At 49.4% G+C, this 13,865-nt stretch overlaps 1 protein-coding gene across 1 annotated transcript in view; it reads right to left on the bottom strand.

The window, feature by feature from the left end:
* LOC147099535 (vesicular glutamate transporter 1) overlaps positions 1–13,865 on the bottom strand; it is a 109,938-nt gene that overhangs the window by 21,101 nt on the left and 74,972 nt on the right. The window contains exons 3-4 of the mRNA XM_085969769.1: positions 10,500–10,618; positions 213–327 (exon numbers count right to left, since the gene is read on the bottom strand). Coding sequence (XP_085825895.1) covers positions 213–327; positions 10,500–10,618 — 234 coding nt within the window. The remainder of the gene's footprint in view (positions 1–212; positions 328–10,499; positions 10,619–13,865) is intronic.

The following is a 13,865-nucleotide window of genomic DNA, read 5'->3' as shown; positions in this document are numbered from 1 at the left end:
ACGTCTAGCCTGTCGAACGCCTTCATCATTTTAAAGATCCCTATTCTCAAACCTAGAGTAATCCTGCACCCAGGGTATTTGAGATTTTCGAGGATTTCAAAAGGAAGTTGGAGGCTAATTGGGAGAGTGGGGCTAATGGAGGGGAAAATTTCAGAGAAGTGATTGGCTTCTTCTCATCCTTGGCTTTTCCCGACGTCCTGTTGTCGACTCACCTCGACCAGGCCTTGTAGAATCCTGATGAATATAACACAACTAAAATGGGTTTTGGCTGCTGAGGGTATCAACATATTCAGCAAAGATGTGGCCACGATAGCCCAGCCAAATACTCTGTCAAAAAAAAGAAGAAAGTTGAATCAAATAATCTTTAAGAAGAGATTTGCCTTAGAGACGGAACAAACTCACACGTAGCGACCGAGAAAACCCGAAGTTGGCTTCCGCAGGCAACGCAAAGGAAACAATTACACTGAGAGTGCAGCGGGACACAAGCTTCCTCAGTCCTGCACTGGGAACATCAGCTGGGGTGGGACTTGAACCCACAACCTTCTGACATCAAGAGGCGGGAGCGCTGCCCACTGAGCCACGGCTGACATTCTGGCAGCTAGGCTGTCCCGGCATTAGCGAGTCTGGCAGGTTTACTGTGGCAGCTGCCGTCGGTTGGGCGAGACACTCCCCGGTACGAAGCAATTTGCGTTCCCATCGCTGTTCATGGGCGAGGTCGCTGTTATCTGCTACTCATTTAAAAAAATGTTTTAAATTCGTTTATGGGATCTGGGCGTCACTGGCAAGGCCATCATTTATTGCCCATCCCTAATTGCTCTTGAGAAGGTGGTGGTGAGCCGCCTTCTTGAACCGTTGCAGTCCGTGTGGTGAAGGTGCTCCCACAGTGCTGTTAGGGCGGGAGTTCCAGGATTTTGACCCAGCGACAATGAAGGATTGGCGATATACTTCTAAGTCAGGATGGTCTGATGAAAGGGTGGAACTGAAAGAAATCAGTATTTGTGGGGAAATGGTGTTAGGAAAATTGATGGGACTGAAGGCCGATAAATCCCCAGGGCCTGATAATCTACATCTTAGGGTACTTAAGGAAGTGGCCCTAGAGATAGTAGATGCATTGCTGGTCATCTTCCAGAACTCGATAGACTCTGGAACGGTACCCATGGATTGGAGGGTAGCTAATGTTACCTCACTATTCAAAAAAGGTGGTAGAGAAAAAGTGGGGAATTATAGACCGGTAAGCCTGACATCAGTAGTGGGGAAAATGCTAGAGTCCATTATAAAAGATGTAATAGCAGAGCACTTGGAAAACAGTGACAGGATCGGACAAAGTCAACATGGATTTACAAAAGGTAAATTGTGCTTGACTGATCTACTGGAATTTTTTGAGGATGTAACTGGTAAAATAGATAAGGGAGAACCAGTGGATGTGGTGTATTTGGACTTTCAGAAGGCTTTCGATAAGGTCCCGCATAAGAGATTAGCGTGCAAAATTAAGGCACATGGGATTGGGGGCAAGGTATTGACTTGGATAGAGAACTGGTTGGCGGATAGAAAGCAGAGAGTTGGAATAAACGGGTCGTTTTCCGAGTGCAGGCAGTGACTAGTGGGGTACCGCAAGGATCGGTCCTAGGACCCCAGCTGTTCACAATATATATTAATGATCTGGACGAGGGAATTGGATGTAATATCTCCAAATTTGCAGGCAACACAAAGCTGGGTGGGAGGGTATGCTGTGAGGAGGATGTCGTGAAACTCCAGTACGATTTGGACAGGTTGGGTGATTGGGCAGAAACATGGCAAATGCACTATAATGCGGATAAATGTGAGGTTATCCACTTTGGTGGCAAAAACAGGAAGGCAGATTATTATTTGAATGGCAATAGATTGGGAGAAGGGGAAGTGCAAAGAGACATGGGTGTTCTTGTGCACCAGTCGCTGAAGGTAAGCATGCACGTGCAGCAGACGGTTAAGAAGGCAAATGGTGTGCTGGCCTTTGTAGCGAGAGGGTTAGAGTACAGGAACAAGGATGTCTTGCTACAGCTGTACAGGGCCTTGGTGAGACCGCACCTTGAGTATTATGTGCAGTTTTGGTCGCCTTACCTGAGGAAGGGCGTTCTTGCCATGGAAGGAGTGCAGTGAAGATTCACCAGGCTGATACCTGGGATGGCAGGAATGACGTATGAGGATTGTGTCGATTGGGCTTATACTCACTGGAGTTTAGAAGATTGAGAGGGGATCTCATCGAAACCTATAAAATTCTGTCAGGCCTAGACAGACTAGATGCAGGAAGGATGTTTCCGATGGTCGGGGAGTCCAGAACCAGGGGTCATATTCTAAGGATAAGGGGTAAGCCATTTAGGACTGAAATGAGGAGGAATTTCTTCACCCAGAGAGTGGTGAACCTGCGGAATTCAAGAAGGAGTTGGATATATTTCTTAAGGCTAAAGGGATCAAGGGATATGGGGAGAAGGCAGGGACAGGGTACTGAATTTGGATGATCAGCCATGATCTCATTGAATGGTGGAGCAGGCTCGAGGGGCCGAATGGCCTACTCCTGCTCCTATCTTCTGTGTTTCTATGTTTCTATGGTCATAGAGTCATAGAGTTTTACAGCACAGAAAGAGGCCCTTCGGCTCATCGTGTCCGCGCCGGCCATCAAGCCCTGTCTATTCTAATCCCATTTTCCAGCACTTGGTCCGTAGCCTTGTATGCTATGGCGTTTCAAGTGCTCATCTAAATGCTTCTTGAATGTTGTGAGGGTTCCTGCCTCTGCCACCCTTTCAGGCAGTGAGTTCCAGATTCCAACCACCCTCTGGGTGAAAAAGGTTTTCCTCAAATCCCCTCTAAACCTCCTGCCCCTTACCTTGAAACTATGCCCCCTGGTTTTTGATCCCTCTACTAAGGGGAAAAGTTCCTTTCTATCTACCCTATCTATGCCCCCTCATAATTTTGTACACCTCAATCAGGTCCCCCCCTCAGCCTTCTCTGCTCCAAGGAAAACAACCCCAGCCTGTCCAGTCTCTCTTCATAACTGAAGTGCTCCAGCCCAGGTAACATCCTGATGAATCTCCTCTGCACCCTCTCCAATGCAATCACATCCTTCCTATAGTGTGGCAACCAGAACTGCACACAGTATTCCAGCTGTGGCCTAACTAGCGTTTTGTATAGCTCCATCATAACCTCCCTGCTCTTATATTCTATGCCTCGGCTAATGAAGGCAAGTATCCCATATGCCTTTTTAACCACCTTATCTACCTGTCCTGCTGCCTTCAGGGATCTATGTAGGTCCCTCTGATCCTCTGACCTTCCTAGGGTCCTACCATTCATTGTGTATTAGGTTTATCCCTACTACCCTTCTTGAATAATGGTGTGTGACTTGGAGGGGAACTTGGAGGTGGTGGTGTTCCCATGCGCCTGCTGCCCTTGTCCTTCTAGGTGGAAGAGGGCACGGGTTTGGGAGGTGCTGTCGAAGAAGCCTTGGCGAGTTGCTGCAGTGCATCTTGTAGATGGTACACACTGCAGCCACAGTGCGCCGGTGGTGGAGGGAGTGAATGTTTAAGGTGGTGGACGGGGTGCCAATCAAGCGGGCTGCTTTGTCCTGGATGGTGTCGAGCTTCTTGAGTGTTGTTGGAGCTGCACTCATCCAGGCAAGTGGGGAGTATTCCAACACACTCCTTACTTGTGCCTTGTAGATGGTGGAAAGGCTTTGGGGAGTCAGGAGGTGAGACACTCGCCGCAGAATACCCAGCCTCTGACCTGCTCTTGTTGCCACAGTTGCCTTATTATTAATAGATGAATGCAGTGAGAAACACCAAATTAGACAGCGACAGAGGCACTAGAGGAAGCAGCTCGGTGAGTGGGAGCGTGTTGAGCAGATGGGCTGGGGCGGGCGAGTTATCCTTTCTGTGTAAGTTAATGTCACAAATGTGTTAACCATTTCGTGATCCTTTCCGGATAGAAGCTGGAGGTTTTGAGGGAGCAAAGTAGAGAGGTATAGCTTCACTTTACAACTTGTGCTGTACCTGTCGTGGGAGTGTTTGATGGGACAGTGTAGAGGGAGCTTTACTCTGTATCTAACTCCGTGCTGTACCTGCCCTGGGAGTGTTTGATGGGGATAGTGTAGAGGGAGCTTTACTCTGTATCTAACTCCGTGCTGTACCTGCCCTGGGAGTGTTTGATGGGACAGTGTAGAGGGAGCTTTACTCTGTATCTAACCCGTGCTGTACCTGCCCTGGGAGTGTTTGATGGGGCAGTGTAGAGGGAGCTTTACTCTGTATCTAACCCGTGCTGTACCTGCCCCGGGAGTGTTTGATGTGCACAGTGTAGAGGGAGCTTTACTCTGTATCTAACCCGTGCTGTACCTGCCCTGGGAGTGTTTGATGTGGACAGTGTAGAGGGAGCTTTACTCTGTATCTAACCCGTGCTGTATCTGCCCTGGGAGTGTCTGATGGGACAGTGTAGAGGGAGCTTTACTCTGTATCTAACCCATGCTGTACCTGCCCTGGGAGTGTTTGATGGGACAGTGTAAAGGGAGCTTTACTCTGTATCTAACCAGAGCAATGAGATTGATTGGGGTTGGCAGGTATGGATTCTGAGGAGCAATTATGTAAATTGGGCATGTTCTCACTGGAAAGGGGAAGGCTGAGAGGTGATATAATTGCTGCTTTTAGCACTAGATAATGTCAACCATGACAAGTTATTTCTCCTTGTTCAAAACTGTAGAATCAGAGGACACAACCTGCGCTTGATGAGGGTTAGATTAAAAACTAATCTGCTGAAACAATTTTTCAGTGAGCGAGTGGCCAATCTGTGGAACAGGCTCCCTGGGGAGATGGTGGAAGCAGTTAGTATTGATTTAGTCAAACATAAATTGGATTTCTTTCAGAACACAACATTTTAAAATCCAGTGTTTGAGTAATTTGAGACGTGAAGTGTGGGGAGTGTAGCGAGCTCGGGAGGAACAGGTGACTTTGGACCTGTGGTTCCCCAGCTCTCCACCACTGGGGGTTTTCCTCACCTCTTGTCTGGGTCTGTTGTAGACTCACTGATAGAGATCGATCGCTGTGATTAGTCAACAACTCCATTATCATTGTATTGTGCAACTACCAGGATGGTAGAAGGCAAACTAGATGGACCTTGGCTTTTTTTCATCTAGCAATTCCTATGTACCTGCGCTGGGAGTGTTTGATGGGACAGTGTAGAGGGAGCTTTACTCTGTATCTAACCCGTGCTGTACCTGCCCTGGGAGTGTTTGATGGGGCAGTGTAGAGGGAGCTTTACTCTGTATCTAACCCGTGCTGTACCTGCCCTGGGAGTGTTTGATGGGACAGTGTAGAGGGAGCTTTACTCTGTATCTAACTCATGTTGTACCTGCCCTGGGAGTGTTTGATGGGACAGTGTAGAGGGAGTTTTACTCTGTATCTAACCCGTGCTGTACCTGCCCTGGGAGTGTTTGATGGGACAGCGTAGAGGGAGCTTTACTCTGTATCTAACCTGTGCTGTACTTGCCCTGGGAGTGTTTGATGGGACAGTGTAGAGGGAGCTTTACTCTGTATCTAACCTGTGCTGTACCTGCCCTGGGAGTGTTTGATGGGACAGTGTAGAGGGAGCTTTACTCTGTATCTAACCCGTGCTGTACCTGCCCTGGGAGTGTTTGATAGCGCAGTGAAAAGGAGCTTTTTCCGTATCTAATCTGTGCTATACCTGACCTAGGAGCGTTTGAGGGGGTTCACTGAACAGGAAGCTGTAATCTGTGTTGTAGTTGAGCTGGGAGCGCTCGATGAGACAGTGTGCATAGTTTGCGACAGAGAAAGAGAGGGTGAAGTCTAGAATGGACTATCAGATGACAAGCATTTCCTTGCCGATGCTGACCGAGTTAAGAGACTGTCCCCGGTCCCTTGGTACCTTGGTTGCTCTGGTTGACGGCAGTTTTGTGTTTAATAGCTGCAGACTGAAGCCCGCTTAAAGCTGTTAAAGTAACAGAAACAGCTCCTGATTCTGGATTTTAATGAGTTCCCAAGAGTCGGAGAATCAATCGTGAAACCCTCTCTGTAATCCTAGCTCGGCTGCAGGCATTGTAAGGAATACTGCTAATTACCCCTAGAAATAGTCCATCTGCGTCACAGACACCGTGTCACAGGCTCGGGGCAGATTGCAACTCTTCAGCTCTTAGTTCAGAACAAACACAAAAGCTGGGCTGTTTTCACGGGGCACTCGATTCTATTTTGATCTCTTCAGTTTTTCAGCTTATTGAGAGGAGAGAATGAAAGAGATAAGAACATAAGAAATAGGAGCAGGAGTCGGCCATACGGCCCCTCGAGCCTGCTCTGCCATTCAATAAGACCATGGCTGATCATCGACCTCAACTCCACTTTCCCGCCCAATCCCCATATCCCTCGATTCCCCGAGAGTCCAAAAATCTATCGATCTCTGTCGTGAATATACTCAACGACTGAGCATCCACAGCCCTCTGGGGTAGAGAATTCCAAAGATTCACCACCCTCTGAGTGAAGAAATTCCTCCTCATCTCAGTCCTAAATGGCCGACCCCTTATCCTGAGACTGTGACCCCTGGTTCTAGGCTCTCCAGCCAGGGGGAAACATCCTCTCAGCTTCAACCCTGTCAATCCCCTTTGAAGTCGTGGAAGAATTTGCGGGCTGATTAACAGAATGTGAGTGCTCCTACCTTGGTCATAACCATTTGTGCACCCACTGTTGGGGAGTGGCATGCTTAGTCCTGTACGGCGGGAGGGATTTTATGGGCTCCCACGCCCCATACGGTGAGGGGGGAGGCTCATCCACACCCACCGGATGCGAGTGTCCCAGGTTTGAACCCCGGCTCCGGACAGTCCCGGTGAATGTAGACTGGTTTTTGCATCTGTGTTGACATCCACTGCGTGTGGGCGTATTGTACGTGGCGTGAGAGCCCATTACACCCACCCACCATATAGGACTAACCCCGCCTACTTTATCGGCCGCTATAAAGGTAGTTATGGTCATGGGAGGAGCGTGCACGTCAGACGGTTAATCAGCCTGTCAGTCCTCGCACTTACTTCACACTGTTCTCCAAGGGAAGAGTGGGAAGATACGGGAACAACAACAGGCTAATAAAGGCCAAACATCTTTCCTTGGTCACAAAGGCCACACTGTATGGAGTCGTCAAGGGGACAGCGTCAAATAAGAAAAATAAGCTAGCATTTCCTCACCCTCAGAGACGTGTTTTGGACGAATGTTTTCAAAGAGAATTGTTAGAGAAATAAAAGGAAAACGAGGGGAATTGAATACAAAAGTAGGGAGGTTATGCTTCAGTTATACAGGGCATTGGTGAGGCCACATCTGGAGTACTGTGTACAGTATTGGTCTCCTTATTTAAGGAAGGATGTAAATGCGTTGGAAGCAGTTCAGGGAAGGTTTACTAGACTAATACCTGGAATGGGAGGGTTGTCTTATGAGGAAAGGTTGGACAGGCTAGGCTTGTATCCACTGGAGTTTAGAAGAGTAAGAGGTGACTTGATTGAAACATATAAGATCCTGAGGGATCTGGACAGGGTGGATGTGGAGAGGATGTTTCCTCTTGTGGGAGAATCTAGAACTAGGGGTCACTGTTTAAAAATAAGGGGTCGCTCATTTAAGAGAGAGATGAGGAGAAGTTTTTTCTCAGAGGGTCGTGAGTCTTTGGAACTCTCTTCCTCAGAGGGCGGTGGAAGCAGAGTCTTTGAATATTTTTAAGGCAGAGGTAGATAGATTCTTGGTGAGCAAGGGGGGTGAAAGGTTATCGGGGGGTAAGCAGGAATGTGGAGTAATCGGATCAGCCATGATCTTATTGAATGGCGGAGCAGGCTCGAGGGGCCGAGTGGCCTACTCCTGCTCCTAATTCATATGTTCGTAACTTGCATTTCTATAGCGCCTTTCACGGCCTCAGGACGTCCCAAAGTGCTTTACAGCCAATGAAGTACTTTTGAGGCGTAGTCATTGCTGTAATGTAGGAAACGTGGCAACCAATTTGCGCACAGCAAGCTCCCACAACCAACAATGATATGATGACCAGATAATCTGTTTTTAATGATGTTGGTTGAGGGATAAAATATTGGCCCCAGGACACCGGGAATAACTCCCTCTGCTCTTCGAAATAGTGCCAATTGGGATCTTTTATGTCCACCCGAGAGAGCAGACAGGGCCTTGGTTTAACGTCTCATCTGAAAGGCACCACCTCCGACGGTGCGGCACTCCCTCAGTACTGCATTGGGAGTGTCAGCCTAGGTTTATGTGCTCAAGTCTCTGGAGTGGGACTGTGAACCCATGACCTTCTGACCCAGAGGTGGAGGGTGCTACCCACTGTAGTGCTAATGTCTTGCTGGTGCAGTAGGGAGTTGGTGCTGTGTTGAGGACATATCTGACTGGCCCGGACGGGAGGGGGTGCTCGTTGCTGACATTGGGCGCCTGAAACGCAAAGTGTTGCTTTTTACCAGCCCTGGCACCGCTCACCTTTGATGAGCAGGCAATTCATAGCAAAGGAGAAAAGAAAGTTCGGGGGGAGAAAAAATTGAAATCATCAGATGGTGTAAAAGCCTGGCAGCTCGGCGCGCTCCATGCCTGGGCAAGGTGCCAATCCCTTGGCACCACGCTTCAAACACTGTTAATTAATCTTACCGTGAGCCACACTGCAGGGCATCACACCACCAGGAAAAGGAGCATTTAATCATTCGTTCAAAGCGCAATTCTATCTCTCTGAGGGAAACAGAGCTGAAAATTGTCTTGACATTCGGTGGTTTTGCTACCATAGATTTAATCTCTGAGGAAAGGACTTGCATTTTATTGCAAACCTATTTTTGTTGTCCATTTAGCTCTTCCACCTCCCCTCCCCTCTTGATGAGGGCAGGGACTCTTGCTGGGTTCCATGTGCCCTGACAGTTCTTGAGAACCTTGCCCCTTATTCGTGAGCAAGCAGCAAGTGCTGGCACACTATTCAACTGGCTGAGTCCAATCAGATGGTCACCAATATGCTCTTCCCAGGCAGTCATTGCATAGGAATCATTGACAGGAATCCTGGCTGATTTCTCCTCTCTAAAAAAATAGAAAGACTTGCATTTATATAGCGCCTTTCACAACCACCAGACATCCCAAAGCGCTTTAGAGCCAATGAAGTACTCTTTGAAGTGTAGCCACTGTCGCAATGTGGGAAATGCAGCAACCAATTTGCACGCAGCAAGCTCCCACAATCAGCAACGTGATAAATGACCAGATAATTGGTTTTTCTGATGTTGATTGAGGGATAAATATTGGCCTAGGACTCCCAGGCCTAGAAATTCAGTGGGCCTTGCGCCCACTTAGCACCTAAAGAGGTCTTCTGCGCCGGCGGGGTTGGTAGCGCGGAAATTGAGTGCAGCGTTAATGGCGGCGGTAGCCGGTAGCGCTGCGTCGGCACCGATGACGTCATCGGTGTGCGCAGCGCCCCAGTTCCGCCCCGATGCCAGCCCGATGCCCATATTCAGTTGCCGCCGCCTCTTCCACAGCGGCCGCAAACAACGTTCGTGAAACACAGCCTTCATGCAGCGTTAGTGGGGCGCAGAAAGGTGGAGGTGCGGCCGGCCGCTTTTTCGGCGGCCGCCTGCCCGCACCTCCCTCCCCGGCCTCCTACACCCCCCCCCCCGCGGCATTGGTGGCTGATTCCCGCGAGCCCGGCACTTCTCCGTGGTGCCGGGCTCATTTGCCGGCAGAATCCAGCGGCGATCTCACGGCTGCAGGCAGCTCCTCCTTAAGAGAAGGAGGAGGCCTGCAGTACCCCAGCCTGCCGCACCGCATCGGGTGGCGCAGCGGCAGCTGGAGCGCTGAAATTCACTTTCAGCGCCCCAAGCGGAGGCGGGCACACCCTGGAACAGCGCCCGGTTCCGACTTGGGGCGCTAAAAGTGAATTTCTGGCGGGCGCAACGGGCTCCGGGCGCTGCGCAAACTTTTGGGCGCAACTGAGCTGGCGGGGCCATACCTAATTTCTAGGCCCCAATCTGGCAACGCCTCAAATTTAAAATTCTCATTCTTGTTTTCAAATCCCTCCATGGCCTCGCCCCCCTTTCCTATGCCTGCAACCTCCTCCAGCCCTATATCCCTCCGAGATCTCTGCGCTCCTCCAATCTTGCGCATCTCCGACTTCCTTCGCCCCACCATTGGCGGCCGCGCTTTCAGCTGCCTGGGCCCCTAAGCTCTGGAATTCCCTCCTTAAGCCTCTCCGCCTCTCTCTCCTTCTTGACGACGCTCCTTGAAACCTACCTCTTTGGCTCGGTGTCAGTTTTGTTTTCCGATTGTGCTCTTGTGAATCGCCTTGGGATGTTAAAGGCGCTATATAAATGCAAGTTGTTGGCTGTTCTAGGTTTTGAAGACCCACAGAGAGAGGCGTGGAGAAAGAAGAAGGCTGATCTTCAACCTACCCTCCACCAACCCTCCTAGAGCCGATCATGAACCACCCACCTGAGAGAGGCCCGAACAACTGCCCGCTGGATAAGTTCTTACCTGTTGGCTGCAAATTTCTGTGCAATGTAGCCTCCCGGGATTTGTGTAACAATGTACCCCCAGAAGAATGATCCGTGAATCATTCCCACTGTCTCCGGGTCCCAGTTAAATCGAGCTTTCTAGGAAAAAAAACAGAAGAAAATGGATTATTTTTTTTTATACCCCTCCCCTCTTTTCAAAGGGGGCTCAGTGGGCAGCACCCTCACCTTTGAGGTAGCGAGGTCATGGGTTCAAGTCCCACTCGAGGGGACTTGAGCACATGGTCCAGGCTGACAGTCCCAGTGCGGTGCTGAGGGAGTGCCGCACTGCCGGAGGTGCCGTCTTTCGGATGAGACGTTAAACCAAGGCCCCGTCTCTACTCACAGGTGGATGTAAAAATCCCGCGGCCACTATTTCGAAGAAGAGCAGGGGGAGTTCTCCCCGGTGTCCTGGGGCCAATGTTTTATCCCTCAACCAACATCACTCAAAAACTGGTCGTCATCTCATTGCTGATTGTGGGAGCTTGCTGTGCGCAGATTGGCTGCTGCGTTTCCTACATTACAACAGTGACTACACTTCAAAAAGTACTTCATTGGCTGTACAGCGCTTTGGGATGTCCTGAGGTCATGCTAGAACATTTAAGTGGGTATCCGAGGAAACATAGAAACATAGAAGATAGGAGCAGGAGTAGGCCATTCGGCCCCTCGAGCCTGCTCCGCCATTCAATGCGATCATGGCTGATCATCCAAATTCAGTACCCTGTTCCCTGCTTTCTCCCCATATCCCTTTAGCCTTAAGAAATATATCCAACTCCTTCTTGAATATATTTAATGAATTGGCCTCTACTGCCTTCTGTGGTAGAGAATTCCACAGGTTCACCACTCTCTGGGTGAAGAAATTCCTCCTCATTTCTGTCCTAAATGGCTTACCCCTTATCCTTAGACTGTGACCCCTGGTTCTGGACTCCCCGCCATCGGGAACATCCTTCCTGCATCTATTCTGTCCAGTCCTGTCAGAATTTTATAAGTTTCAATGAGATCCCCTCTCATTCTTCTAAACTCCAGCGAGCAGAGGGGACTGGTTGGTTGAGTAGGTTAACACACTGACCACACACCAGTGGGGCCAGGATTAAAGTCCTAGGGGTTATCGATGCCTCCCAACCTCCAATGGTGGAAAGGCTTGGGACAGGAGTGCCGCTGTCTGTCCTCAAGACAGTTTTGGCACCGTGGACATCCTTGTGGCTGCTCCCGCTTTTCCCAGTGCTCCTGTTTAAAGCTTTGATTAAAATGGGACAGCTGAGAGACAGCACCCAGACTGACGGGATCAGTCTCTTGGAATCACACAGCACAGAAGGAGGCCATTCGGCCCATCATGCCTGTGCCGGCTCTTTGAAAGAGCCGCCCAATTAGTCCCGCTCCCCCCTGCTTTTTCCCCGCAGCCCTGCAAATTTTTCTCTTTTCAAGTATTTACCCAATTCCCCTTTAGAAAGTTACTCTTAAATCTTAAATTTTGGTCACCTTACCTGAGGAAGGACGTTCTTGTCATGGAGGGAGTGCAGTGAAGATTCACCAGGCTGATACCTGGGATGGCAGGAATGACGTACGAGGAGAGATTGTGTCAATTGGGCTTATACTCACTGGAGTTTAGAAGATTGAGAGGGGATTGATGTAAGAAAAAGGAGTCTCACATTAAGTAACTTTAAAGTAAGCTTTAAACAACTTATAATCACACTATATACAGGAGAGGTCTTCACCATGCCTCTGGTAGAAGCACCTTACAATACTGAGTAGTGCAGTATTTATACCAGTCCAACAGGAAGTGATGTATGACAGGAAGTGATGTATGTACAAAGTTCACAGTTCACAGGAAGTGACACATAACTTCCCGGAAGTTATTATTATCACATTCTTCCCTCCTGCAGGATTAGAAGGCTGTGGTCTTCCTTTTGTTCCGCAGCCGCCGAACGAGGAAGAGTCGCACCCGTTTGGGTTCCCGTCGTAGAGGGTCGCTGGTCCGCTTACATGCGGTTGGCCATTGGTCAGAGTCTGTGTGGCCTGGATTACCCTGTGAAGGGTCGGGGAGGTCATGGCTTCGCGTACGAGCCCCAATAGGTTCAAAGTCGGTCTGCCTCTGTTCAGAGGGAGGTGCAGAGCTGGTCTGTGGCGGATCAGTACTTTCGTGCGCGGTACTGGGAGGATCGCAACTTTGAGTACGTGGTTCTACCGGCACCAAGCTAGTTGGTGTCCGATCAGGATCCTGGAGAGGGGTACCCGATAGGTTCCAAGAGTTTCCTGGTGAAATACCATCACCCGATGTCCCACTAGGTCCTGGTGGGCAGGGAGCCAGATCCCGTAATGATACGGTAGATTCTCGGCCGTCGGGATATCGTATGTTTGCATAGGTGGGGTTGGCATCGGTTAGTTTGACCTCGTCTACGAGAGGGTCATTTTTAGACGTCCGAACGTATCTTCGGAGTAGAACAGGTCCAGGAGTAGTTAGCCATGACGGGAGTGATGTCCCATGAGATGAGCGATGCTGGAATCCAAAGAACCGCTCATGAGGTGTAGTATTTGTGGCTGTAGAAAGAAGGGACCGTATAGAGTGCAATGCATCCGGAAGCACTGCTTCCCATTGCTGGTCTGGTAGGCCCCGAGATCTTAAAGCAAGACGTACGGAATTCCAGATGATACCGTTATACCTCTCTACCTGCCCATTTCTGATGGGATGGTATGGTGTTGTTTTGCTTGTAGCAACTCCCCGTTCTGAGTGGTAGTCCTTGAGTTCCTTTGACATAAAGGATGGACCCCGATCTGAGTGAATATAAGCCGGCATGCCACAGAGAGAAAATACCTGCTCAAGGCAGCAGATTACTGTGGACGCCAGCATATTGGAGCAGGGGAAGGCAAACGGAAAACGTGAATATTCATCAATCATGGTGAGCAAATATGTGTTCCGAGTGGAAGAGGGCACTGGGCCCTTAAAATCGATGCTAAGTCGTTGCATCGGTTCGGTTGCGTGTATGAGCATACCATCTGAGGGGCGGAAGAACTGAGGTTTTAATTCCGCACAAAGCCGGCATTCTGAGCATATTTTCTTTACATCTCCAGTAGAAAAAGGGAGATTCCGTGATCGTACGAAATGTAGCATGCGCGTAACGCCAGGATGACACAATCCATTATGGACATCTATGAGATTAGAGGACGACATAGCGGAGCAGAATGCCCGTGTGAGGGTGTCCGGGGCCACATTCTCCTTGCCAGGTCGATAGTGAATGGTATAACCAAAAGAGGCCAGTTCCATCCTCCAAAGTTGTATTTTATTATTCTTAATTTTGGTTCGTTTTCGATTATCAAGCATGAAGGCGACTGATCGCTGGTCTGTGATTAA

The sequence above is a fragment of the Somniosus microcephalus genome, chromosome 28, assembly GCF_052327205.1.
Source record: "Somniosus microcephalus isolate GS21.2 chromosome 28, FLI_Smic_1.0, whole genome shotgun sequence".
Lineage (NCBI taxonomy): Eukaryota > Metazoa > Chordata > Chondrichthyes > Squaliformes > Somniosidae > Somniosus > Somniosus microcephalus.
This window is presented reverse-complemented; position numbering and strand designations above follow the sequence as displayed.